The following is a 21,360-nucleotide window of genomic DNA, read 5'->3' as shown; positions in this document are numbered from 1 at the left end:
GAAACATTCAAACACGTCCTGATTTATCTACTTACATTTGATAAACAATAAAGAATCAAAGTAGGGCAAGGGTCGATGCTGCATTTAAGGAAATACGTTAAAACGAATGAACACAATTATGACTATTAATTTCAAATTACTCAATTTCCCATGTAACGTCAGTGAAATTCACCTCCCCCTGTAGCTTCCTGTAAACTGCGCGGAAGATTGCTGATCTCCACCGAGTCACGATACGGATTTGTATTTTTGTTGGGCAGTAAAGATGGTGCTTAAGAATTATAAATCAGATGATGTGCTTGCGGCCAAGAGCGGAGACTCCGAGGCGCACGGAAACGCGCAGTTCCAATACATACTACATTAAATGGAGGATCAAGCTTAGGCTACACCCTGCAGCTTAGCTGTAACTTACGCTTCATATCTATTTACATGGTGAGATGATGTCAGCGTCTAATTTTATTAAACCATTTTAAAGGCACTTTCAATAATGATACAACTGTTCAGAGTGAGTGTTGTAGGCTGTATGCAGTCAGGCACGTACTCACAGAGCACACACCCACCCTTTTCATTCCAGAGAATGTTCTGTCTAGTCAAACAACAGCACTAATGTTGATCTAATCAAATTGGCAGCACAACAGCATGCATTTTTTAAGGTACATTACTTTTAGTAGGGTTACTATGCATTTGGTCGGTGCACTTTGGGTGTTAAGGGGATAATGTTCTAACGCATTGTGCTTCACAACTGTATTTACAGGTGAGCTGGACACCAATACCAACAGAATGGATAGTGGGTGGTTTATTGGACATGAGCGGATTCGTCCTTCAAAATCTGAAGAGCAGATATCAAGCTTTTGCAACAGGGTCTCAAGGCCTTGCATGACTATCAACCTGACTGAAATGTTAAGAGCTGGCAAACCTAATGAAGCAAAGAAGCCGATTCCAATCCGGCCCCCAAGCCCCAGAGTCTCTCAGCCGAAGAAACAGGAGTTCCACCACAGCCTCTCCTGTGAACCACCACCTAAACCCATCATCCGACAGCGGTCACGCTCTCTGCCCTCCACCACACAGAAGAAGAAGAAATGCAGAAATGTTGGCGTACGGTTTGTTGATTCTTTGGGGCTTGATCTGGAAGACATCAGGCTTTTCAAATCAGGAGAAGATCCATTCGTGCCTCATCATGTCACCTTTAGATTGTTGATGGGTGCAGAACTAGCAGATGGGAAGCATCTGGAGTTATCTTTGCCATATCTGAGGCCAGTTTTTGCCCAACAACCTGGCGACCAACCAGGCTTCATGCATCGTCTACATAAGCAGAAAGTTTGTCTGGAGAGAGTGTTATGTTTTGAACTGGGTGTCATTGGAATCACCCAGGTCTTCAATTTGGACTTTGAGAAAGAAGTCACAGCTCGCTATACATTCACAGAGTGGGACAGCTGCACAGAAACTAAGGCCTCTTGGGTGTCCACCAAGACCTTGGAGGAAGGAGGGGAGCAACTCAGTTGTGATACATTTCGATTCCACCTGCCTGTTCCTCCGTTCTTGCTGCCAAGTGCAGTGTTACAGTTTGCAATCAAGTACAAAGTGCGTGGGGCTGAATACTGGGACAACAATGATGGAGAGAACTATAAGTTAGTTTGCCATAACTACAAGCTCACTGTGCCCAAAGAATGTGAGGACAGCATGGTGCACTTCATTTAGAATGCTGACTAAAGGTAGATGTAGTCTATTATGAGCACTTTATGACTGTTGTTGGCAAGATCTGTTAAAAGTATAACTGCATTGTAACAGAATATCAATTTTTTTTAGACCACTTATAACAGCATTTCTTTGGATAAAGTAAGGTTCTAGAGCGGAAACTGCACAGACTTGGCTAGTGTGAAATAGACAACACTACTGCACTTATATCTGATGCCAACGTCAGTGCCACTGTTTTACTCTTGTGTTTTCTTTTTAAATTGCACTGTATTATTTGATTTCCATGTCTATTAAAAAAAAAGCACTTTATAATTGAAAAATTGGATGAATGTGACACCCATGAGTGTTCACCTTTTTCAGTGAAAGTGAATTGATTGCACTTCAGTCCACAGTTTTCTTTCACCAGGGTATTTTACATAGAAAAACGTTTTATATAATGCTGAAATTAAGTTTTTGCTCTGTATTCAGAGTTCAGTTTTAAGTAATACCAAACCATGTTATACAATTTGAAATTATTTTAATAAATCAGACATGAATGCTTATTTTGTGTAACAATAAAGCGCACTTTCACAAGATGTTCAGCTTGTATTATTATTTTTGATAATAATAATAATAATATGTGTAGAATTTATTGTCATTTAGGAAACAACTATCTCCGGGTTCTAGCTATCTTTTACAAGCATTTTGTTCTCAAGAACCGCTAAAGCACATGGGAAATGTAGTTTTTGAATATAGACACGCGTCGTTATTGCATTTTTGTGAGGACTTACAACCAGGTACAGGAGTGGATGTGTGCTTTGGATATTGTCATGGACCGAAAAACTGAGGGACATTTTTTAAAACACTGAAAAAAGAATGACCAATTTTTTTTCATTCTTTAGACCAGGGGTTCTCAATTTTTTGGGGGCCAGGGACCCCTTACAGTGGATAACATTTTCCAAGGACCCCCTCATAATCGTAACACCGATTAAGCATTATGCGGACCACCATTTGCACTCTTAGAACTAGTCTATCTGTATTGTAAAACTTATAAACCCTAATACTTCAGATCCGTTTCATAGTGATTATCAGAAAAACATTTCAATTTGAATCATGTTAATAACCCTTATACACTTATAAACAGAGGGTCATTTTATTCAAAATTCCTGTGGACTCAACTGACAGCATTTTTTACTGTGGTCCTAAATGGTCCTCATCTGTAGACATGCAGTTTTAGACAACCCACTGAGTTTTCAAAGTGCTGGGAAGTACCGAAGGCGGTCGTTAGCGACCTTTCACGCGCATGCGTCACGAACGAAAAGACTTCGCGCGTTTTGCACTGGACGAATTGAAAACCTGTCAAAACCTGTTTGTATGACTGTATGTTCTATATCACGTGTTGGACATGACAGTAAGTATGGTTAAAATTATAATAACTGATATAATATCCTCAATCTTCTAAATTATTCAGTTCCTACTTCCGAAATAACCGTAATATAGGAGACGTAACGTTAGTTAGCATTAGCAGTAGGTAACGATAAGCTAACTGTACTATGAGGCCATATATGGGGTTTGATGTTGAACGTTAGCAAGCAAAACATAGCTTATGTTAGATTTTATGTAAAATGGTAATAAGATTACATATCTAAAGAAAGTTTCCTTAATAGCGTTGTCAGCCATATATATAAGGATGATAGGTTTAGGCTCTACATGTTTTTCTAGTTAAAGTAAGGAACATAACATCGGTTATATCTGTAACGCTGAGGCAGTCAGGATGTAACGTTATCAAATGCAGCTTGAGTTTTATAGGTTGCCTAACAGAAGAATTCATGTTTGCCTTTCATCTGTGTATACATTAAGTTAAATAACATTTAGATGGCATGTTGATGTCCGCATTTTACCTTAAAGATAAAGTCAATTTGAGGACAGCAGAGGCCAAGTTGCAGTACATCTGTTCCCAGAAGAAAAGATGGCACCGGCTCAGGACACACAGGTGGGAGTGCAAACCTTTTACAACTTAGCTAACCAATATAATTACAACTTAAAGTAATAGTGAAGGTTACAAATGAAACGTTGTACGACCTTTTTCACGTGCAGTTGGAGAAAGTCCTTGATGAGGTATTAAAGAGTGGGGATGTCCAAGCTCTGGATGTCTTCTTACAGAGGGACCCAAATGAAGGGACACCAATAAAATGTTCCCAACAGTTTCTCAGCAAATTGGATAAACTTGTCAGTAGGGTAAGATAAAGCAAAGTGAGTGATATGTCATAATGCTCTGTTGTTTGTCGATTTAGTGACCCATGTCTGCTTTGTATATGTAGAGTTTGGATCAGAAAGAACCCAAATCAGCCTGTGCTGGCCTTGGAATTCTCTATAAGTGTGGGAAAAATCTGAAACTACCTGGTGGGTGTCAAGGGCTTTCAGGAATAATAGCTCAAGGCCTGGTCAAAAAGATAAGTATACATCTGATACATACAGGCACACAATGTGTGAGTGCAGTTTAAGCAAATGTAGCTTAATCGTTAATGGAACCTTGTTCTGTGCACATGGTGCAGTGGTTTGAGAAGTGCAGGCAGCTATGGGTCCAGTGTGGCTTACAGTGGGATGAGATGTTATTCAACCTCTCTGAGGACTTCTTTGATGCCTTAATGGTGAGCTGTTTTCTAACATAAAACAGGATTTGTATAATAAAACAGTGTGCTCATGCAATAGTCCATCATTTATAAATGCATTATTTTCTCTATGTTACAGGTAGTTCATGAAGCCTGCAAAGAGGGTATGCTTGTACATTTATTTTATTTTTTGTATTTAAACTTCACCATGTATTTCATCTTTAATCACTCAATTTTAGGACCACATTGGAATTGAAACATAGCATGATGCTATTATCCTTGAATCGCCTAATGTTCTATAAATTCTATTATTTATATTACAAAGTGTATTCTTATAGTCATAATATGACTTGAATCTTTTTTGTTTAATCCAGCAATAAATTCTCCACGTACTAGTTTCAAAACAAATCAAATCAAATTAGGTGCTTTTATTATTGTTTTGATGATAATTCTGTTCTTTTAAAGACAAAAAATTGAAGGGACATATGTAGTTAGAATGTAATGACCATTGAGCATACAAGACAAGCAATCTTTGATTGCTCTTATGATAAATGTCATTGTCATGAGTGAAAAAGCTTTGTCTCCGTTCACAGTATTGCTGTATTATGTTTTATTTTTCCAGGAACATACAAAGTCACAGAGCTCTTCCTGTATCCTGTTGGACAATTGGCAGTAGACCCTAGAATCTACATCCTAATTCAAAAAGAGGTTTGACAATTTTTTAGTAACTACTTTAAGGAGTAGCATTAGGTACCACAAGTCTGTTTTTTGGTTATAAATTAACTTACCAATAATGTTCTAACAGGCAATTCGTAAATTCAACTTAATTTTGGACAAAATTCCAGCGGAGCTAAAGAAAAAGAGGAAGATCCTAACATCACAAGAAGCCTCAGATATCATGTATGTCATGTAGTTTCCTCATAATATGGATCATCAATACTTATTTTACTAGACCCACATGCTCTTGAACTTGTGCTTTTTTATCATATTTTGCAGGATCAAGATTGCTGGTCAGATACTGGAGGGTGGAGGTATGTTTTTTTTATGAATAGTACCGTCTCATCTCAAACAGAAACATACAGAGACACAAACAATGTACAACACTTCTTCTTGTGTCAGATTATGACTTGCAGACAGCCCTGATGGAAGCATTGTGCCGAATGGCCACTCTGGACCAGAGGAAGAAGCTGGCAGATCGATGGTTCAACATGGAGCATGTGGCCAGTGCCTTTGTCAAGATCAGCGATTCAGAGTTTGAGACGGTAAAAATGTGTAATTAATACAAGTGCATTACCATTACTACCATTTTATTGTAGTACACTGGTCAGGTAGTGTAATAATTTTACAACACTAGATCAGCTACCTAGAATTAATGTTGTGTGTAATTTCAGGATTGTCGCAAGTTCCTGAACTTGGTGAATGGGATGCAGGGAGACAGGAGAAGGTACAAGGATAACTCTTTGCCACCTACGGCATGGTCAGGAGACATGGGGAGGCATCAGTTTAATTGTTGAATGGGAGAATGAACAAGATTGACTGTTTTGGTCTTAGTTCTTTCAGTCTTTCTCCCCAGAGATTGCATACAGTACATCCATTGAATTCTGTTAATGGATATAGAATTTTGGGTCCTTAGCAAAGGTAGGGAACACATAGTGCTTATGACAGATGCACATGACTTAATAACAATGTCCTCTCTGTACTACAGAGTGTATTCCTACCCTTGTTTGGAGGTTTATCTGGACAAGAATGAGGTCAGTATTAACAGGATATCTTTTTCAAAACATTGATAAATGTCTGAAGATACAAAGTAACATGGCTTTTGCCGTCTTGGTACAATTAACTCTCATATATGTGTTGTTTGCATACAACCAGGAATGTAACGATCCATAATGTAATCCTATTTGTAGTGTTGAAATAATTGTGGTTGTGTTGTCAGCTGCTGATGCCTGCTGATGACAAACTGGAAGAATTTTGGATCGACTTCAACCTTGGCAGCCACAGCATCTCCTTTTATTTCTCTTTGACTGATGAAGACGTGCGGGTACCTCAAGATCATTAATAGAATTGAAAATAAAAAAGTGAAACATTTACATAATCAGTATAAGATCTTGTTTAGAGCCTAACCCAGTGCTTTCCCCTGCATATAGGAGGGCCAGTGGGAAACAATATGTATCAATGACAATGAAGTGCAGAGCTACACTGTTGAAGGTAATCAAAGCACGAAGGCCACTGCATTTGTCTTCACTCGCTCAGTCCTCTAGATGATAATTTTAAACAAACAGTCAACACACTTGCATGATGTGTATTATGTTACTTTATGCAACTATAAACCCAGAGTGTTGTGTATCTCCAGAGAAGGGCAAGAGGAAAGTGTTGCAGTTGAAGCTGTCAGAGGTGGTGGTCGTGGGTGCAGTGGAAGGATCAAGTCTTACCATCTACTTCAGCTCCTCCCTGGACATCCTGCAGGCGGCTCGTAGTGTCTATGGACACAGCAAAAATACAGTTAGCCATGGCTTTTCGCCACCTTCTTATTACACCAAAATACAATGAGAAGTTGGCATTCAACAAAAAGAATCATTTTTAAACCACAGTATTCCTGCTTTGGCTTATAACTGTTGAGAGTGTTTTCATGATAAATATGGCACATTTCTTTAACAAGAATCTGTTCCTGTCAGGGCTTTGTGGGAAAGACGGGCACATCTGTAGTAAAGACGACAGTTAAGATCCTAATGGAGGAAAACAGCTCCCAGGTAAAAAGCTGTGTGTTGTCATAATATTCTCAAATATACAACTATAATTGTTATTGTATAATTTATTATTATTGTCCATATTGTATCAGAAGAGCATTTAAAAAGCTATGCAAGTACAAAACCAGCATTACAGCTCTGAGGCATTTGTGTGTTTGCACTGCTTCCGCTCTCACTGCAGGTCGTTCCAGAGAGTCAGGTGTCACTTGGTGAAAGTGAAAAAAGTACTGCCCCCTACCTTTTACGTGCTCCGTCTGCACCTATACAGGTAAAGAGAGTTTAGTACTGCATATTATATCAAATATATGAGCGCTAAGTGTACTTTAACACAAGAAATAGGTTTCTTAATGACAACAGTTTTTTGATGGCACAATTAACTCACTAACAGTCCATGCAGGTCTTTGGGATCTTTTTGGTAACCATAGTGCTTATTCGGTCAATCGATTGATGAGGTCATTTTTTCTTTATCACCCTGAAAACAGATTATCCATAATTAAACAGTTTTGCATAACATGAGTTAATGTGGGCCATACAATACATGACACCAGCCTACAAGAGATGACTCACTGGTGACTTGTTTAAAATGAGGAAGATTAAGGATGTTTAAAATGAATTAAATCAAAATTGAAGTTTCAATCTTATGATTCTAATCGACTGTACCATCCTGTGTAATGACTGTCACTCAAAAAGTGCAATTGTTGTATGCAGTTCTGCTGTGAAAATATGCTCCTGACAGTAGAGGGCGTAGTGAGAAAGGGAATCAACCTCACTGAGTTCAAGCCTTGAGCTGACCAGTGTTCGCACCACCAAGGAATCATTAACACTGCAGACATTGAAATCCTATAGACTGCGTAATTTATATATTTTCTTAAAAATATATATCTTTACATATATATACTTTCTGTAGCTTTCCTGTGTGATTTATGTCATGTGGAGGTAATACATGAAAAATATATCGGATCATTTAAATATCACATATTTCAGATGGTGACCCCAGGCAGGATGAGGATTTCAGAGTCTACCACCTTCGTTAGTGGCAGCACAGGAGGAAGTGTTCGTGGTGCCAGTTCCCTCTCTGCTGTTATGCCATCAAGTAGGTGAAAGACAGAAATGTTTAAGAATTGTGGACAAACCAGTTTCAGTCAACTTTTTTATAACTACAGGTTCCTTATCACAATATGCAAACATTTATTCTGCTATACCTAACTTTTGGGAGTATATGTTTGTTAATACAATACCACCTCAACTTTGTTCTTATTAATGACAGATAAGCGGTGTACTTGGGGCCTTTGTTAAATACAATGTTTGTTTATTTTTAAGATTGCATTAATCTGTTCTGCGGTTTGACAGGAAACAGTTAGGATGGATCTTACTTTGTCAATTTTTGTTAGAGAAATATACTATGTCCTGCCAGATAGGAAACTTCTTACTAATTCTTAGTTCTTTTTTTCACTTGTTAATAATTGTCCATGAAGATAAATTAAAATGAGGGACACAGATTAAACTTGTTTTTTCCTCCCTTTTAGATACTCCAGCCAAAGGTAAAGGGAAGCCATCTCTGCAGATGGTTCGTTCATGTGAAAAGCAAGGTGAATGTTACCTGGGAGAGCTCAGGACGGCTGCTAAGACCATCGGTCATAGCACAACACCTAACAGCACAATAGCAGGTGGCATAATAGAGCAGGTATGATACACACTGAATATACTGCGTTCAACATAATACACAGGCTGTATAAGTGTTCAAAATACTAAACACTGTTTTAAGCTTTCATTTGCCCCTTTGCAAGCCAAAAGTGTGACACTGCAGTGATATTGTTTTGGATCAATGAATGTCATATTGTTTTAATGGTGTTACCTTTACAGAGCATTGCTTCCAAACAGGCCAGTAAGAATACGATTGACCAACACCAAAAGGTATGATCAACAAATGTGTTCTTTGTAAGCAAAGTCAACCTTGTATGCATTTTCTATTTTTTCACAATCTTTCTTAGCTGTCAGTATATTAGTGTAGAATAAGATTTTATGAACAAAACAGAAGTATAGTGTTTGTATCTTAGTAATTACATGTTTTAACTACTAAGACCACAGGCCCGATAATGTTTCCAGCTATTGATCCAAACCACCCCTCAAAACAGGGTTTTCTCTTTTACCAATCAGGGAAATCTGGCATAATTTTGCCCGACAATTCTGCATTTTTTTTACAGGTTATTTCACTGGAAAGGAAAGTTGTTCTTAGAAAATCATACTATGCCTTTTTTCTGATTGTCTAACAGAAAGTGAAAACAAAAGCAGCAGCTAAGGCTCCAGCTGCACAGGAAGAAGAACAGTCTCTGGGTATTGTATTGCTATAGTGACTTTGACTTTGCCTTAGTCCAAATGTTTAACCAAATGTTTGTAATTCTTCAAAGACTCTTGAACCAACCACTGATCTTTTTACTTATAGAGCAAACGTTTGTGCCTGACACACAACCCAGAAGAGGGGGAAGCATGTAAGCCCTGTGAAAAACTTCCACACTGTTTGCAAATCTACTGCCCTCAGAGTAGCCAGTGCTCTGATTGATAATGTTGTATGTATTTGTGTTTATACTTTATGTAAATATAGATTGTATGTTAAAACATGTTTTTTTCCTTATTTCAGATCTTCTTACTGTGGCAAGCTGTCAGTTTCTGAAGTGCTCATAATGCCCACACAGAAAATCAATTCTCTGCCAAGACCTGGTAAGCATAAAAAATCTTAAGATGTCATATTGCTTATAAGTCTAGTTAAACACACAAAACAGGCTACAAAATATGCATCAAACCCTTATTTAGTTTTAATCTATAATAATTTTATCTTTAGAGCCTTCAAGTTTGGCACAGCAGCAGCAGTGTCTTTCCTCAGCAAAGAGAATGTCAGTTCCTGTAAAAAGTCCAATCAGCCAAAAGAAACTACATACTGAACTTACCCAGCGCCTGCAGCAGGTCCTCAGTGAGAGGAACCAAGGTTGTGCACTTCAGGAGCCTTCAGCACCCCAGAGAAAAATGTCTTACACCAGAGAGGACTCTAAAGGCAGAAGCTTGGCAGACAGTTTGGCTTCCGAAGAGCAGAAGGCCCAGAGACCTGGCCCGGCCAATCGGAAGAACAAAGGACAAATGTCACGAGAGAAAGATGCTGCTCAGGTCAAAGCTCCAGCCAAGGCCTTGACAACCAAAGCGCTACAGGAGAGATTACCACCCAATGTTAAGGCTGAAACAAACAAGGCTCTTTCAAGTAAAGAGAAGGTATGAATTTTGTAATGTTCAGCAGCTCAATGACCTTCTATTCTAATGTTGTTATAGTCACACAGTCTGCCACCTTCTCTCAGAGGGATTCAGTGGTCGCAGGCAGCATGGTGAAGCTCATCTCCAGACATTATGATAATAACACCCAATCCACAGCAAAGGATTCTGCAGAAAATATCCCTCAGAGCTGGATTCATCCTCCAAACCTTAACAGGTATAAACTTTGATGATTGAAGGACTACTTTATGATGTACTCTAGTAAAAGAACAAATGAATTCTGCAACTTAATGATTGTTTGTTCTTACAGGCAGCTCTTTAATATGGGCTGGTTATCAACTGCTACAGTAAGTGATTATTTATATTTGACATGGATTGCCTTTCACTTTTTCTCTGACTTGATTTATTAACTATGATATTTATTTGCAACAGAGAAAAGAATCTGGATCTGTAAGCCTAACGAAATCCCTCAGCAAAGCCACAGCAGGCTTTACGAGGCAGAGGTAATATAGTTAAGTTAACTATTTAAGCTATAATTAAGTGGCTTTCAGTGCGTTTACATGTATTTAATGCATTTTTCTGTTGTACAGAGAAGACATTTTTGCTTTCAATGTTGATGAACCATTCAGTATTGGGGTAAATATTGATAATGTTATTTGTTTGACATATATATTTATATTATACCTGATTATTTGATATGCCAGTGTTAAGTTTAAAGTCTGTTTTAATGCTCCGTAGGGAAAGGACAAAACCTTCAATAACACCTCTGCCATATCGAGCAGGTAGGTCTTAAAGTTGCGAATGGCTTGTAGACAGAAGAGCAGCCTTTGAAAAGTGACATGTTGTCAAGAAATTGTATTTAAATTTTCCTTGTTCTAATTACATTTTCCCCATATTGTTTGACAGTGACATCAATGACACCTCTTCAGTCCTCAAGACAACAACGAAAGAACCAGTGGTTAAAGTATGCTTTCATTGTACTCTTGTGTTTTTTTATCACCATTTAAAATTGAAGCTTGTAGACATTATCTGTGTGATGCTGTTGTGAGGAAAGCACACGTTTCTGCTTATAAGATATTATTAGGGAAAGAATGTGAAGGAATCACACTGAAAAACTGAAGTTCACTATGTACTAGCCAACAAAGCATCCTTCCGTCCCTCTCTTTCTCTTTCTTTATTATTTATCTCCATGTTTCCCACTACATTGTGTGCTGCAGGCAAAGCGGCATGTGAAAAAGCATCTGTTCAGTGACACAGACACTGACTACGCCATGACGGAGGTCAGCTGGCTGAGGGAGTCGAGCAGGAAACCCAAACCCAAAGTCACCAAATATTCCAGGCAGGCAAGCGTCAAGCCTAAAGCTGCGTCGCCCCATACTTCATGTAGGCTATTAAAGCAAAGCATTTATGCTGCTCACAAGCAGAACTTTCATCACATTAAGGCTGGACGCTGACACAATGTTAAGTCTGTAGTATTTTCATAAACAGAGTGAGCTTTCTTAAATTGCAGATGAATCCCCAGATGCGCCCCCACCTGCTCAAAAACCTGTAAAGGGCAATGGCAAACCCAAAAACGTAAGGCTTGTTTCTTCTAATTAATGTGCCTTTAGCGTACAATGCACTACCCCAGTGAGCCACAGTGTGTCATTGTTTAATCAGAGGAAGCCTGGCATGAAGGAGAAGCTGGAGCAGCCAAAGAAGACAGTGAAGCCAGCAGCAGTACCCAGCGGAACACATGCAGCAGGCAGCAGGCCCAAGAGAGCTGTAGCCACCTCTGCCAAGAGTTACAAGGAGCCGGACTCAGATGACAGCCTGTCTGAATCAGAGAAGCCTCCTGCTTCCAGGGCAAAAGATCTCCCTGTATGTTTTATTGATTTTCTTATTTTAAAAGCCATTTTTTGTTATACACTTTAGAAACACTGCCAAGTTAATCATTGATGTATTGTATTATCTCTCACTTTACTCATTTAATCATATTGCTGTTGCATGTATACTAAAATCATACTTTTTTTATCCCCTAACAACAGTTGTCCCCCGCTAATCATCTGGAGAATGAGGCTTATGAAGTGATGAAGAAAAAGACTGCTAGCAAAAAAGCAACCAAAAGCTACCATCATATCAGCCTGTCAGAGTCAGTGTCAGAGCAGGCTCACACTAACAAGGTAGTGGTCATTGGGTTTTTTATCCCATGATATCCTGTTTGACTGATTCATTATTTTGCAAGCCACAAATTGGATGTTTGAATACATCAGAAAGTGTGTGCATATAAACACATACTCAAACTGTTATTAATTTAGCAAGATCTATTGTGTTTAATATGAGGCTCTGTTTGCAAGTATGCTGTTTTTAGCAGTGTGACTGCCTGTTGATATCATTTTATAATGAGGAAATATTTTTGGATAGCAATTTTGATAGTAAACTGATGAAGGAATATTTTATTCCTGTTTTGTTTTGTTTTGTACAGAAACATAAGAAGACCTGTTCAACGGTTCCAGGGGTAAGGAAGAGTAAAGATGCCCCCTCCGAACAACAAACACATACTTACAGGAGACTGGAGAGCAAAAACCAGTCATATCAGAAAAAGCTGTCAGGGCATAAGGTGAGAGCCAAGCCTTCTTTTTAGATCACTCCAACTTCGGACGTATAGGAGACATAGAGAAAAGGATATGATAATTCAATGCATTTTGGACATCTGGTTTATGTAGTCCTATGAGAATGTCTGCAAAATGGCATCAGTGAATAGCTGGTTTGTTTACAATTATTAGTCCCAAACACCTCTTAAGCCATAAACAACATAAAACTATATATTAAGATTCAGCATATTATGTATCATTTACCATAAAATATTTAAAAAATATAAAAATGTATCCTTTTACGCTGTATTAGGTTTTGAATGAAGCATAGTCTTAAATGTGAATGTTCCAGGTCCAGATTTATGCTTATTGGTCTTCATATATAACTGAAACACTTTTTTATGTCTTTCACCAGCAGAGACCTCAAATGGCTCTTTCAGAAGCTTCCAAGTTAAATAAGAAAACTGCTGCCCCTGTTGAAGAACAGATGAATCCATTGAAGGAGTCCTGGCTGGCCCGCCAGACCTCCTTTTGTCTGTCCCCTCCTTTCATCGAGAGAATGAGATGTAAGACTCACTTGACTTCTTTTACATCAGCTTATGTAAATTATGGTACATGTTCTATGATGGGTCAAATTGATTGTTAATTCGCAGTTTACATCAAAAGCCCTTTTGACACTTTTGTTCCTAAACTTGATTCCCATCATTGACACACATTGCCTTTTCATTTCTCCTGCTTAAGTGTAAGTACTTTGTAAATCAAGATAGTCTTTGTTTTTTTCCCTTATTTAGTGAAGTGAAACTGCATTTTTATATAATTTGTTTAAGAGTCATTGGAGCCCCTGCATTTGGAGATCATTTAGGCAGATAGACGGCCTGACTTAATGTCAAGAACAAATTATCACCTTTATTTTGAAAGGAAGAAAAAGGGTTTGAATTTGTCCACCCTGAAATGGATGCATAAACATAAGAATATTCTTCAACTTAAAACAATTTTACTTTTTAAATCTTGCCTGCCCCCTTTACACTTTAATGTTTTTTTATTACCCCTTAAAAAAATGTTAAACACTGTGTAACATTTTACAGAGTCACTAGATGCAGTTCCACTCTCACTACTTTATGCAGCAAGTTTTAAGAGTGTTATATAAATGACCCTATTGCTCTCGGACCTCTTAACTGTAAATGGATATGTAGGAAAGCATGTATATATTGACCTTCTCCTCTCTGTCCAACATTCTGGCCAGCTGTTTGAACATCTGTGCTTATTTTGGACCCTCATAGCTGCCGAGAGGTCAGCCCCAACCTTGGGTTTGACCTGCTCCCCTCTCCTCACTCCGCGGGGATCCCCACTCCCTGCCTCCTCTGACCCTTCCTGCCGCGACACCCCCTCTCCAATCCTGCTGCTCCCTGAGCTTCGCTCTACAGTATGCAGTAAAGGAAAATTTAAGGCCTCCCCTTTCTACGGTGCAGGGAAGAAGCACTGCTTATCCAAGACTGCATCAATTCAGTCTGTTCGCTCTCTCCCTTCACTGACCCCCAGAGGTCAAACCCCTGCACCTGGTGCTCCCAGTGGACGTAGAGCAGCTGAGGTAAAACAGCACCTCCCAGGTCTTATTGCCTTAAATGGATTCTGTGTAAAAGGTTCAAATCACATATAGAGGTTTTTAGTGTAGCATAATACCACCTATATCCTTACACCCTGATAAAATATATTTTCAAAATGTTATTGTTGTAAATAGTAGCCTTTCTTAAGTTGTTAAACATTGATCTCAGAGTCATTCTTAGTTCAAATCACTGGTGGGGAGTTCCCTGGTATTTAACATCCTTAAGAGATTCACACACCTTAACACTACATGGAAGTTATTTACGTCACTCAGTAGTCATGTGAGAAGCACTGGAGTGACATGAACGGACATGTGAGTTATTAGGTGACTGAAGGCCTCCATAAACAGTAACCTAGAATTTAAGGAAGTAGGACTGTGACCTAAGCATTGGTGGTTGAAATTCCCACACCAGCTGAGAAAACGTGGCAAAAGAAAAGTGGAAGTTGTTAGAGTTAACTTTAGAGAACATAGTGAATGTTCTTAGAGGTAATAGTGTGTAACAAAAGTGACCAATTGGGAGATTCAAATACACCATGTGATTATGGAAAATGTTGGATCACTGCACTTGGTGATTTGAATGATTACATTGTATGAGTGAAATTTTCCTCCAGAAGGAGCAGATAATAGCTTTGCAACACTTCATCTGAGCCTCTTAATGCATCATGGTAAATGTCTTTGTCCTTTTACTGTCACTTATCCATCGCCGACATGGTGGTTTAATAACGACTAGATGACTCGCCATATTTCTTCTTGTCCATCATTTTCTCATCACTTTCTGTCCCTGTCTTTATTGTTTCAGATAAGTCCAATCCAGAAGCACCCACCATCACCACCTCGATCTCCTCTGCCTCTGTGTACTCAGCCCCTGTTAACCTCCACACTCCTTGAGCTGGACAAGCAAACAATGCCCACTCCTCCTCAGTCTTCATTCCCAGAAGACACTGTGAACCATGGATTCCATTATAGTTTCAGTGAAGTGTCTTCAATATCACTGGGCCAGTCCTCCACTAAGTCATCGGTACATACAAGAAGAGTTAAAGACAGCCCCACAGCTCCCCTGGCTGTGTCTCATAAAACAGAGGTAGAGCTTTACCACAACTAATGTTTTATAATTAATCTATTATGACTGGCTGTATAGATGAATGGGAGCACTATGACCACTAATGAGGGACATAGCTGTAGCCGAACAAACAGCTAATGCATTACTCTCTATCCTGACAGAAAACCCCTCCTTCAGACCAAGACCTAAAGCCTGCACAGCTTCATGTCTCAGGTAGCTTTAAAAGCTTTTGACGGGTGTACACTAGATTTCCAAGTTGCGACAGATAAAGATCTAACCCAACTGCTGGGTCCCCTTTACACCTAACCATCATGCATTTTACATGAAGTGATAAAGCCCTTATAAGTATGAATTCCCTCAGACAGGGCACCACAGTCATGTACTGGGATATGTATAACCAATGGTTCTTGTTATAGGACCCAGTCGCAAGCGCCGCATCTCTTTGTCCACTAATTCTGAGAAGGAGGAGGAAGAGAGAAAGAAAAGCAAGAGGACAGGGCAGCGTTCTCCTCGGATGAAACCAAGGAAGTTGTTCAAGTCATGTAAGATGTGTCACTGAGTAAATTAGCAGCAGAATCATTCTGGGGTATTATTGTCATGTTGGAATTACGTATATTAGGAAATTGATGTAATGAATGAATGAATCCCACAAGGTTTAATCAATGCCACCACTAAACCACAGTTATTTAACAACATGAGGGCCTGTGTCCACTAACGCCGTTTTTTGCACTGGGAGCGTCCACAACATCAATTTCAGAGTGCTTCTTGCCAGTGCGCACTGTTGTTAGATCACAAAAGTTGTCTGGCGGCACTTCCGCTTCACTCGGCAGTGATTGTTAAGTCTATTTTAAATCACTTTGTATGCTTCATATGCACTTTAATTCAATGAAGAAAACATAAAAACTTTGAAAAGGAATCATGTCCGGGCATTAGCAGCAGCTCTAGACCTAGAAATTGTACCCTAAAAAAAACGTAACAATCCGCTTTTCCTCCGCCGTTGTTGTTGACAAAGTTGATATCTGAAGTCCCGCCTCTTCTTGATTTTGATTGGTCGGTAAGGGAGAAGTGACGTTGACGAGCGTGGCGGTGCTCCAAAAGTTTAACTATTTTCAACTGAGAGCGCTGTGAGCGCAGCTACAAAAAACGCTGTCAGTAGTCACAGGCCCTAATGAATGTGAGCCACCGTTTTGTAATCCAACAAAACAGTTTTTGTTTGATTGAATTTGTGCATGACACTGTTTAAATATCAGCCCGAGCCCGGGCAACTTGGTGTTAAGTTACCTCTGAACATCTACAGTATGTAGTGCAGACATTCTGAAATTCAAAGTTTCATACATTACTAACTTTGGCAATGACTCATGTGTGAGGTATTAGTCAGTCCCAGGGATGGGGAGCAAAGAGGAGAGCAAGCAAATCATGAAGAAAAATAACTTTAAAAGTAAACAAGGAAAGACTATCAGAAAAATAAAGAGCATAAAACTTTAAGAGAGACTGCCAATGGCACATAAACATTGTCCAGTTTTTACTAGACATCACATTCAGTGAGACCATGTGATCAGAGTCATGTTCTGGAACTGTTGTCCATTCATCATTTTGAAATTCCAAAGGTTTTGTTGTCTTTGAATAAAATAAAATGTAATGTTTGAGTATTTCTTGAAGCATAGCCTTGTTAAGATAACCATAAAGTAAAGATGTTTATATTTTCAATGCCTCACTTTTTTTGTTTCAGAAGACAATTTGCAACCTGTATCTTTCAAATAAGTGTTTTATTGTGTGTGATAAACTGAAATTAGACTCTGAGGTTACCCCCCCTAACAGATCAGTGGATCTGTCTGTCACTCTTAGATGCTGAGATGTCTGTTGAGAGTGAGGTGAGCCAGGTGATGTCTCCTTCGCACACGATGAGCTCTAGTCGTTGGGAGGATGAAACGGGAGATGGAGACATGGACGTGGAGGAGGATTTGGAGAGGCCAAAAATGGCTGTAAACCCGAGTAACCTGTGCCAGCAATTCAGCTCGGAGCTAAAGAAGAAGTTCCAGGTTGGACAAACACACCACACTTTAAAACAGTCAACGGGGCAAGAGAATATATACCAATAACTGTATTACTAAAAGACTAGATTATGTATTTACCCTTTTTCTGAAGCAGTTTCAAAAGTTACCTGAACACTGAAAATAATGTGTTTTATGTTAGGTATGATGGCCATGTTTGTTCATGCCATCCTTGGTATATTCCTACTTGTCTTGAACACAGAGATACTGAAATGTGGCCTTAGTAAACCACTATCTAATATATGTTTGTATTCAGAACCGCCATAAGATGGTGGAGGTGTACAACAAACAATCTTTGAAGACCGTCCAGCAACATGTCTCCTCCCTCAACATGCAGGTTGCCAAAAACAGGTTAGTTACAAAACACAAAGCATACTTTTCCATCACTGGACAAAGGATAAATTAATTAATGTGCAGATTAGACATTTTTATAAAATCATGATATAGCTTGATCAGCAAAAGTTTACTCCTTCAGTTCACTAGTGCTTCTGTGTTCTGTGTGCTCCTACTCTATAGTGTTCTGCTTTCTTTAAGGACTATATTTTTTGTCGCCCATTATGTTGTATTTCCACTGCACTGGTACATTCTCCCTCCTCTGCACAGGACTGAGAGGCTTGAACACGTTCAGTCTGTCCTCTTGGAAGAGATCCATAAATTGGAGCAGGATGAAACTGTGCTGAAAAGCATGGAGAAAGACCTGACTGTATGTCTTTGTATCTTTTACTCAATATCTCTCTCATGCACATACATACACACACATACTCCATAAATATGTACATAAATACACATACAAGCCCATAAATATGATGTGTTCTATATGCTGATTTGATCGGTGTCTAATCAATGTTTGGTCTCTGTATCTCACAGATGTACTGGAAAAAGCAGATCACTGCGTTCCGTTCTTACCATGAGCAGGACACCAGGAGGTTTGTGTGTTAATGTGTCAATGTGTGAGCGCTGAAAGAGCCATGTTGTTAGATTGTTGCCGTCTTTCTGCCACACTGTGATCAATTCCTTCAAGGGCTTCATACATATACTCTGTTAAAGCTGAATAACACTTGTTTATTTGTTGGAGCATGGATTAAAAAAGCTCAAACGGAAAATTAGGTTTTCCTCAGGCTCATCATCATAAGCTTGATGTGAACCCTACAGCACCGGCTATTTTTGAGAGGGAAGTGGCCACTGCTTGTTCATATGACTTGAGCTGAGTTCACTGAGGAATTTCTTTACTTGAAAAGATCAAGTGTAACAATCATCCCTCTGTCTGGGGCTGCTCAGAGTATGCTCTTTATAAGTTGTCCCTATTCTGTGTTCCTCTGTCTGCATGCAAGTCTTCTGCTGAAAGCACCACAGTGCACAGATTTTGTTATATTTTCACATCATGTAGAACTTGCAGCATAGTTTGGTCTTTAGGCGGTGATATACGTGCTCCAAAACTGAGAGACAGGAAATATTGGGAGAAGAATGCCTGCTCTACCCACTGAGCTAAACTAGCGCCCCAAATTTATATTATAGCAGTGATCAGATCAATTTATAATCTTCATTGTAGGCTTTCTGCTTTACCAGACATCATGTAATGTATTGGATTCTGCATCAGTGCATAACCCACAGTTTATATAGATACACTTTTCCTTTTAGCATGTGTGTGGCGTGACTTTGTCTCCTCCCCTTCCCCAGGAATGAGACCCTGGGGAAAGCCCTGCAGAGTAACGTGTGTCCCAGCTTGGAGTATGAGGAGAGAATATTCACATCCCAGGTCTGATCCTCAGCCCTAAATTTCACAGCTGACATCTAATATGTGCTTCATATTGTTGCTTGAGTGTTAGACTTCTAATTAGCTGTGTAAATCCAGAGCTCAGGGGGGTTTGAATGAAGAAAATTCCCACAGTTCAGCTGTGTGTTTTAAATAGAGCCATGCCTCACCTCTGCCTTTACTTCCACTCATTTCTGCTGATTGGCCTTTACAGCTTTTTGCTTGTCTCATTGTCTCACGTGTCAGTTCGCCCCCTGCTTGTCCTGACTGTCATATTCTGTTACCCCCTCTTAAACCCTGCTGCTCTGCCTGCTGTTTTCAGATGTGCCTGATTAGAAAAGACATGAAGTCAGTTCAGGACAGACTCCTCAGTCAGATGGTGAGTAGACTCGACACAGGTGACCCTTCGGCCTGGATTAGACCAGAATAATTAGGCTTTCATTTTTTGTCCTCCGCTCTGTCAGCAGAGTAATGCTGCTCTGTAAACCTGTACATAACATACAGTACTAAGAGGATTTATCATTCACATTTGTTTGTGCTTATGTATCTTTTATAGCAAGAGGGAGAGATCCAGAGTGTGAAGAGAGGCCTGCACGCTTTGTTTTTCCCCTGATGGATTTTACAGTTCAGCTAAGCCCTGCCAAAGGTCTCTACACTGTAAACAAGGTTGTGTATTTCACCACATGACGCACACTGTCCTGTGTACAGCCGCTATGATTTCATTTCAGAGTGTTTGCCTAAAGTGTTGATTTTTCCAGGCTCTGTTTTTATTGGATGTGGATATGTTTGTTTATTCTGACCTGGATCAGTTGTTGTGATATGTTTGTTTTTATTAGAAATGTTATCTTTTTCTGGTATTGATTATTTGATGAAATTCGTGAATTAATTGTTAGTGTTCTTTGAAAGAAAGTGCAGATAATAAGCTTTTTTCATGTTTTCTTGGCCCTGTGATATTTACGTGAGGTTAGTTAAGTTCTGGAAAAGCTACATATTTTATATGCAGCTGAATATTGAAAATATTTAATACGTAAATTGTTTTTAATACATACTCTTAATTGAGAATAAAACAGAAACATGAGTCAAGACGTTCTTAAAAAAGACCTTGTATTTTGAAGACAAGTAGTGCTTACAAAGGTATTTCTCTTTTCAGTGAAGACATCGACGGTCTCATTCAGATTGACATACTGTATGTACAGTTAATATCAAATTCATCCCCAATACCACCTCCCCCAGACTGCACAGTCCCTGCACAGTCCAAGTGACACATTATTCATCAGTTAAGAAAAGGTGAAGCTGGTCACATGCACAACTTCCTCCCACTACACGGATTCACACTGCCTTGTCAAAGGAGTCCATGAAATAGTACAAAAAAAAACCCAACACTGACTGAATGACAAGATTGTTTTTTTCCTCCACTCTCATCCTGAGAGTCCGAGGCTCCTCCAAAGTCCTCTTCCACCAGCCAGCTTCCATAAGGCGACGTTCAGTAGTCTCCAGGACACACTGCCGCAAATCATCTTCTCTCCCACACCCGTGCCCTCATACTGATGATATGATAGTCGAGGGTGCTGGAAGAATGTTAAAGACGCGCTGAAGACCAAGAGGCTCCAGGCTCTTTGAACTGTCCCAGCTGAGCAGCTTCAAGCAGCTTCAGAAAATTTCCAAGCTCAGCATTTCTTCACAGAAGAAACTCCCTGCTTTCATGGCCGGTGGAACCTGTGGACACAAACATGCAGAGAAACCGTGAGCAAAACGAGGAGAGCAGAGGGTGCCTTTGTCACTGTACCCTTTTATTGCAGACGTGGCTATTTTTAACTTTCATTAAATGCGCTGATGTACTCGCATCCCACGCTCGCTCTGGGTCACTGTTACAGCTCATGAGGACCCCTGATTCTCAAAGCTTAGCCATGGACACCCTGGCATTTTATCATTTCTCCCTCTGTGGCAGCACGAGTTCTCTAGAGGACATCCTCCCCCACCCCCACCCCCTTTTAGAAGCGCTCCCATCTATCTTTAGCTCCTCAGTGCTCTC

The 21,360-nt window shown here is 39.5% G+C and overlaps 3 protein-coding genes across 3 annotated transcripts in view; 2 read left to right on the top strand and 1 right to left on the bottom strand.

Annotated features, from left to right (window-relative positions):
- Window positions 1-209: 209 nt before the first annotated feature.
- Window positions 210-2,247, top strand: ppp1r3da (protein phosphatase 1, regulatory subunit 3Da). The gene is made up of 2 exons (XM_069660488.1): window positions 210-429; window positions 752-2,247. Exon 2 carries the CDS (start codon window positions 778-780, stop codon window positions 1,693-1,695), a length of 918 nt encoding a protein of 305 aa, XP_069516589.1. The 5' UTR covers window positions 210-429; window positions 752-777; the 3' UTR covers window positions 1,696-2,247.
- Window positions 2,248-3,640: 1,393 nt separating this feature from the next.
- sycp2 (synaptonemal complex protein 2) lies at window positions 3,641-19,941 on the top strand. The gene is given in 40 exon segments (XM_069659619.1): window positions 3,641-3,664; window positions 3,769-3,909; window positions 3,993-4,124; window positions 4,218-4,322; window positions 4,423-4,447; window positions 4,906-4,991; window positions 5,089-5,183; window positions 5,280-5,314; window positions 5,403-5,545; window positions 5,675-5,727; window positions 5,989-6,034; window positions 6,220-6,318; window positions 6,431-6,491; window positions 6,637-6,785; window positions 6,974-7,033; window positions 7,212-7,298; window positions 8,015-8,123; window positions 8,557-8,714; window positions 9,304-9,356; window positions 9,669-9,748; window positions 9,870-10,291; window positions 10,375-10,505; window positions 11,195-11,252; window positions 11,506-11,671; window positions 11,799-11,863; window positions 11,948-12,148; window positions 12,316-12,450; window positions 12,753-12,887; window positions 13,277-13,427; window positions 14,142-14,449; window positions 15,264-15,482; window positions 15,659-15,737; window positions 15,941-16,066; window positions 17,370-17,563; window positions 17,832-17,926; window positions 18,179-18,278; window positions 18,443-18,501; window positions 19,253-19,331; window positions 19,651-19,707; window positions 19,885-19,941. Coding segments are annotated over 40 exon segments (4,578 nt in total).
- A 474-nt stretch (window positions 19,942-20,415) lies between these two features.
- phactr3a (phosphatase and actin regulator 3a) overlaps window positions 20,416-21,360 on the bottom strand; it is a 34,555-nt gene continuing 33,610 nt past the window's right edge. Inside the window, exon 12 of the mRNA XM_069660120.1 lies at window positions 20,416-21,044. Coding sequence (XP_069516221.1) covers window positions 21,029-21,044 — 16 coding nt within the window. The 3' untranslated portion in view covers window positions 20,416-21,028. The remainder of the gene's footprint in view (window positions 21,045-21,360) is intronic.

The sequence above is a fragment of the Semicossyphus pulcher genome, unplaced genomic scaffold (genome assembly GCF_022749685.1).
Source record: "Semicossyphus pulcher isolate SPU_LCO1_2020_fin unplaced genomic scaffold, fSemPul1.0.p SCAF_13, whole genome shotgun sequence".
Lineage (NCBI taxonomy): Eukaryota > Metazoa > Chordata > Actinopteri > Labriformes > Labridae > Semicossyphus > Semicossyphus pulcher.
This window is presented reverse-complemented; position numbering and strand designations above follow the sequence as displayed.

Coding starts and splice junctions, on each gene's coding strand:
- ppp1r3da (XM_069660488.1), top strand. CDS start 778: ATGGATAGTGGGTGGTTTATTGGACATGAGCGGATTCGTCCTTCAAAA.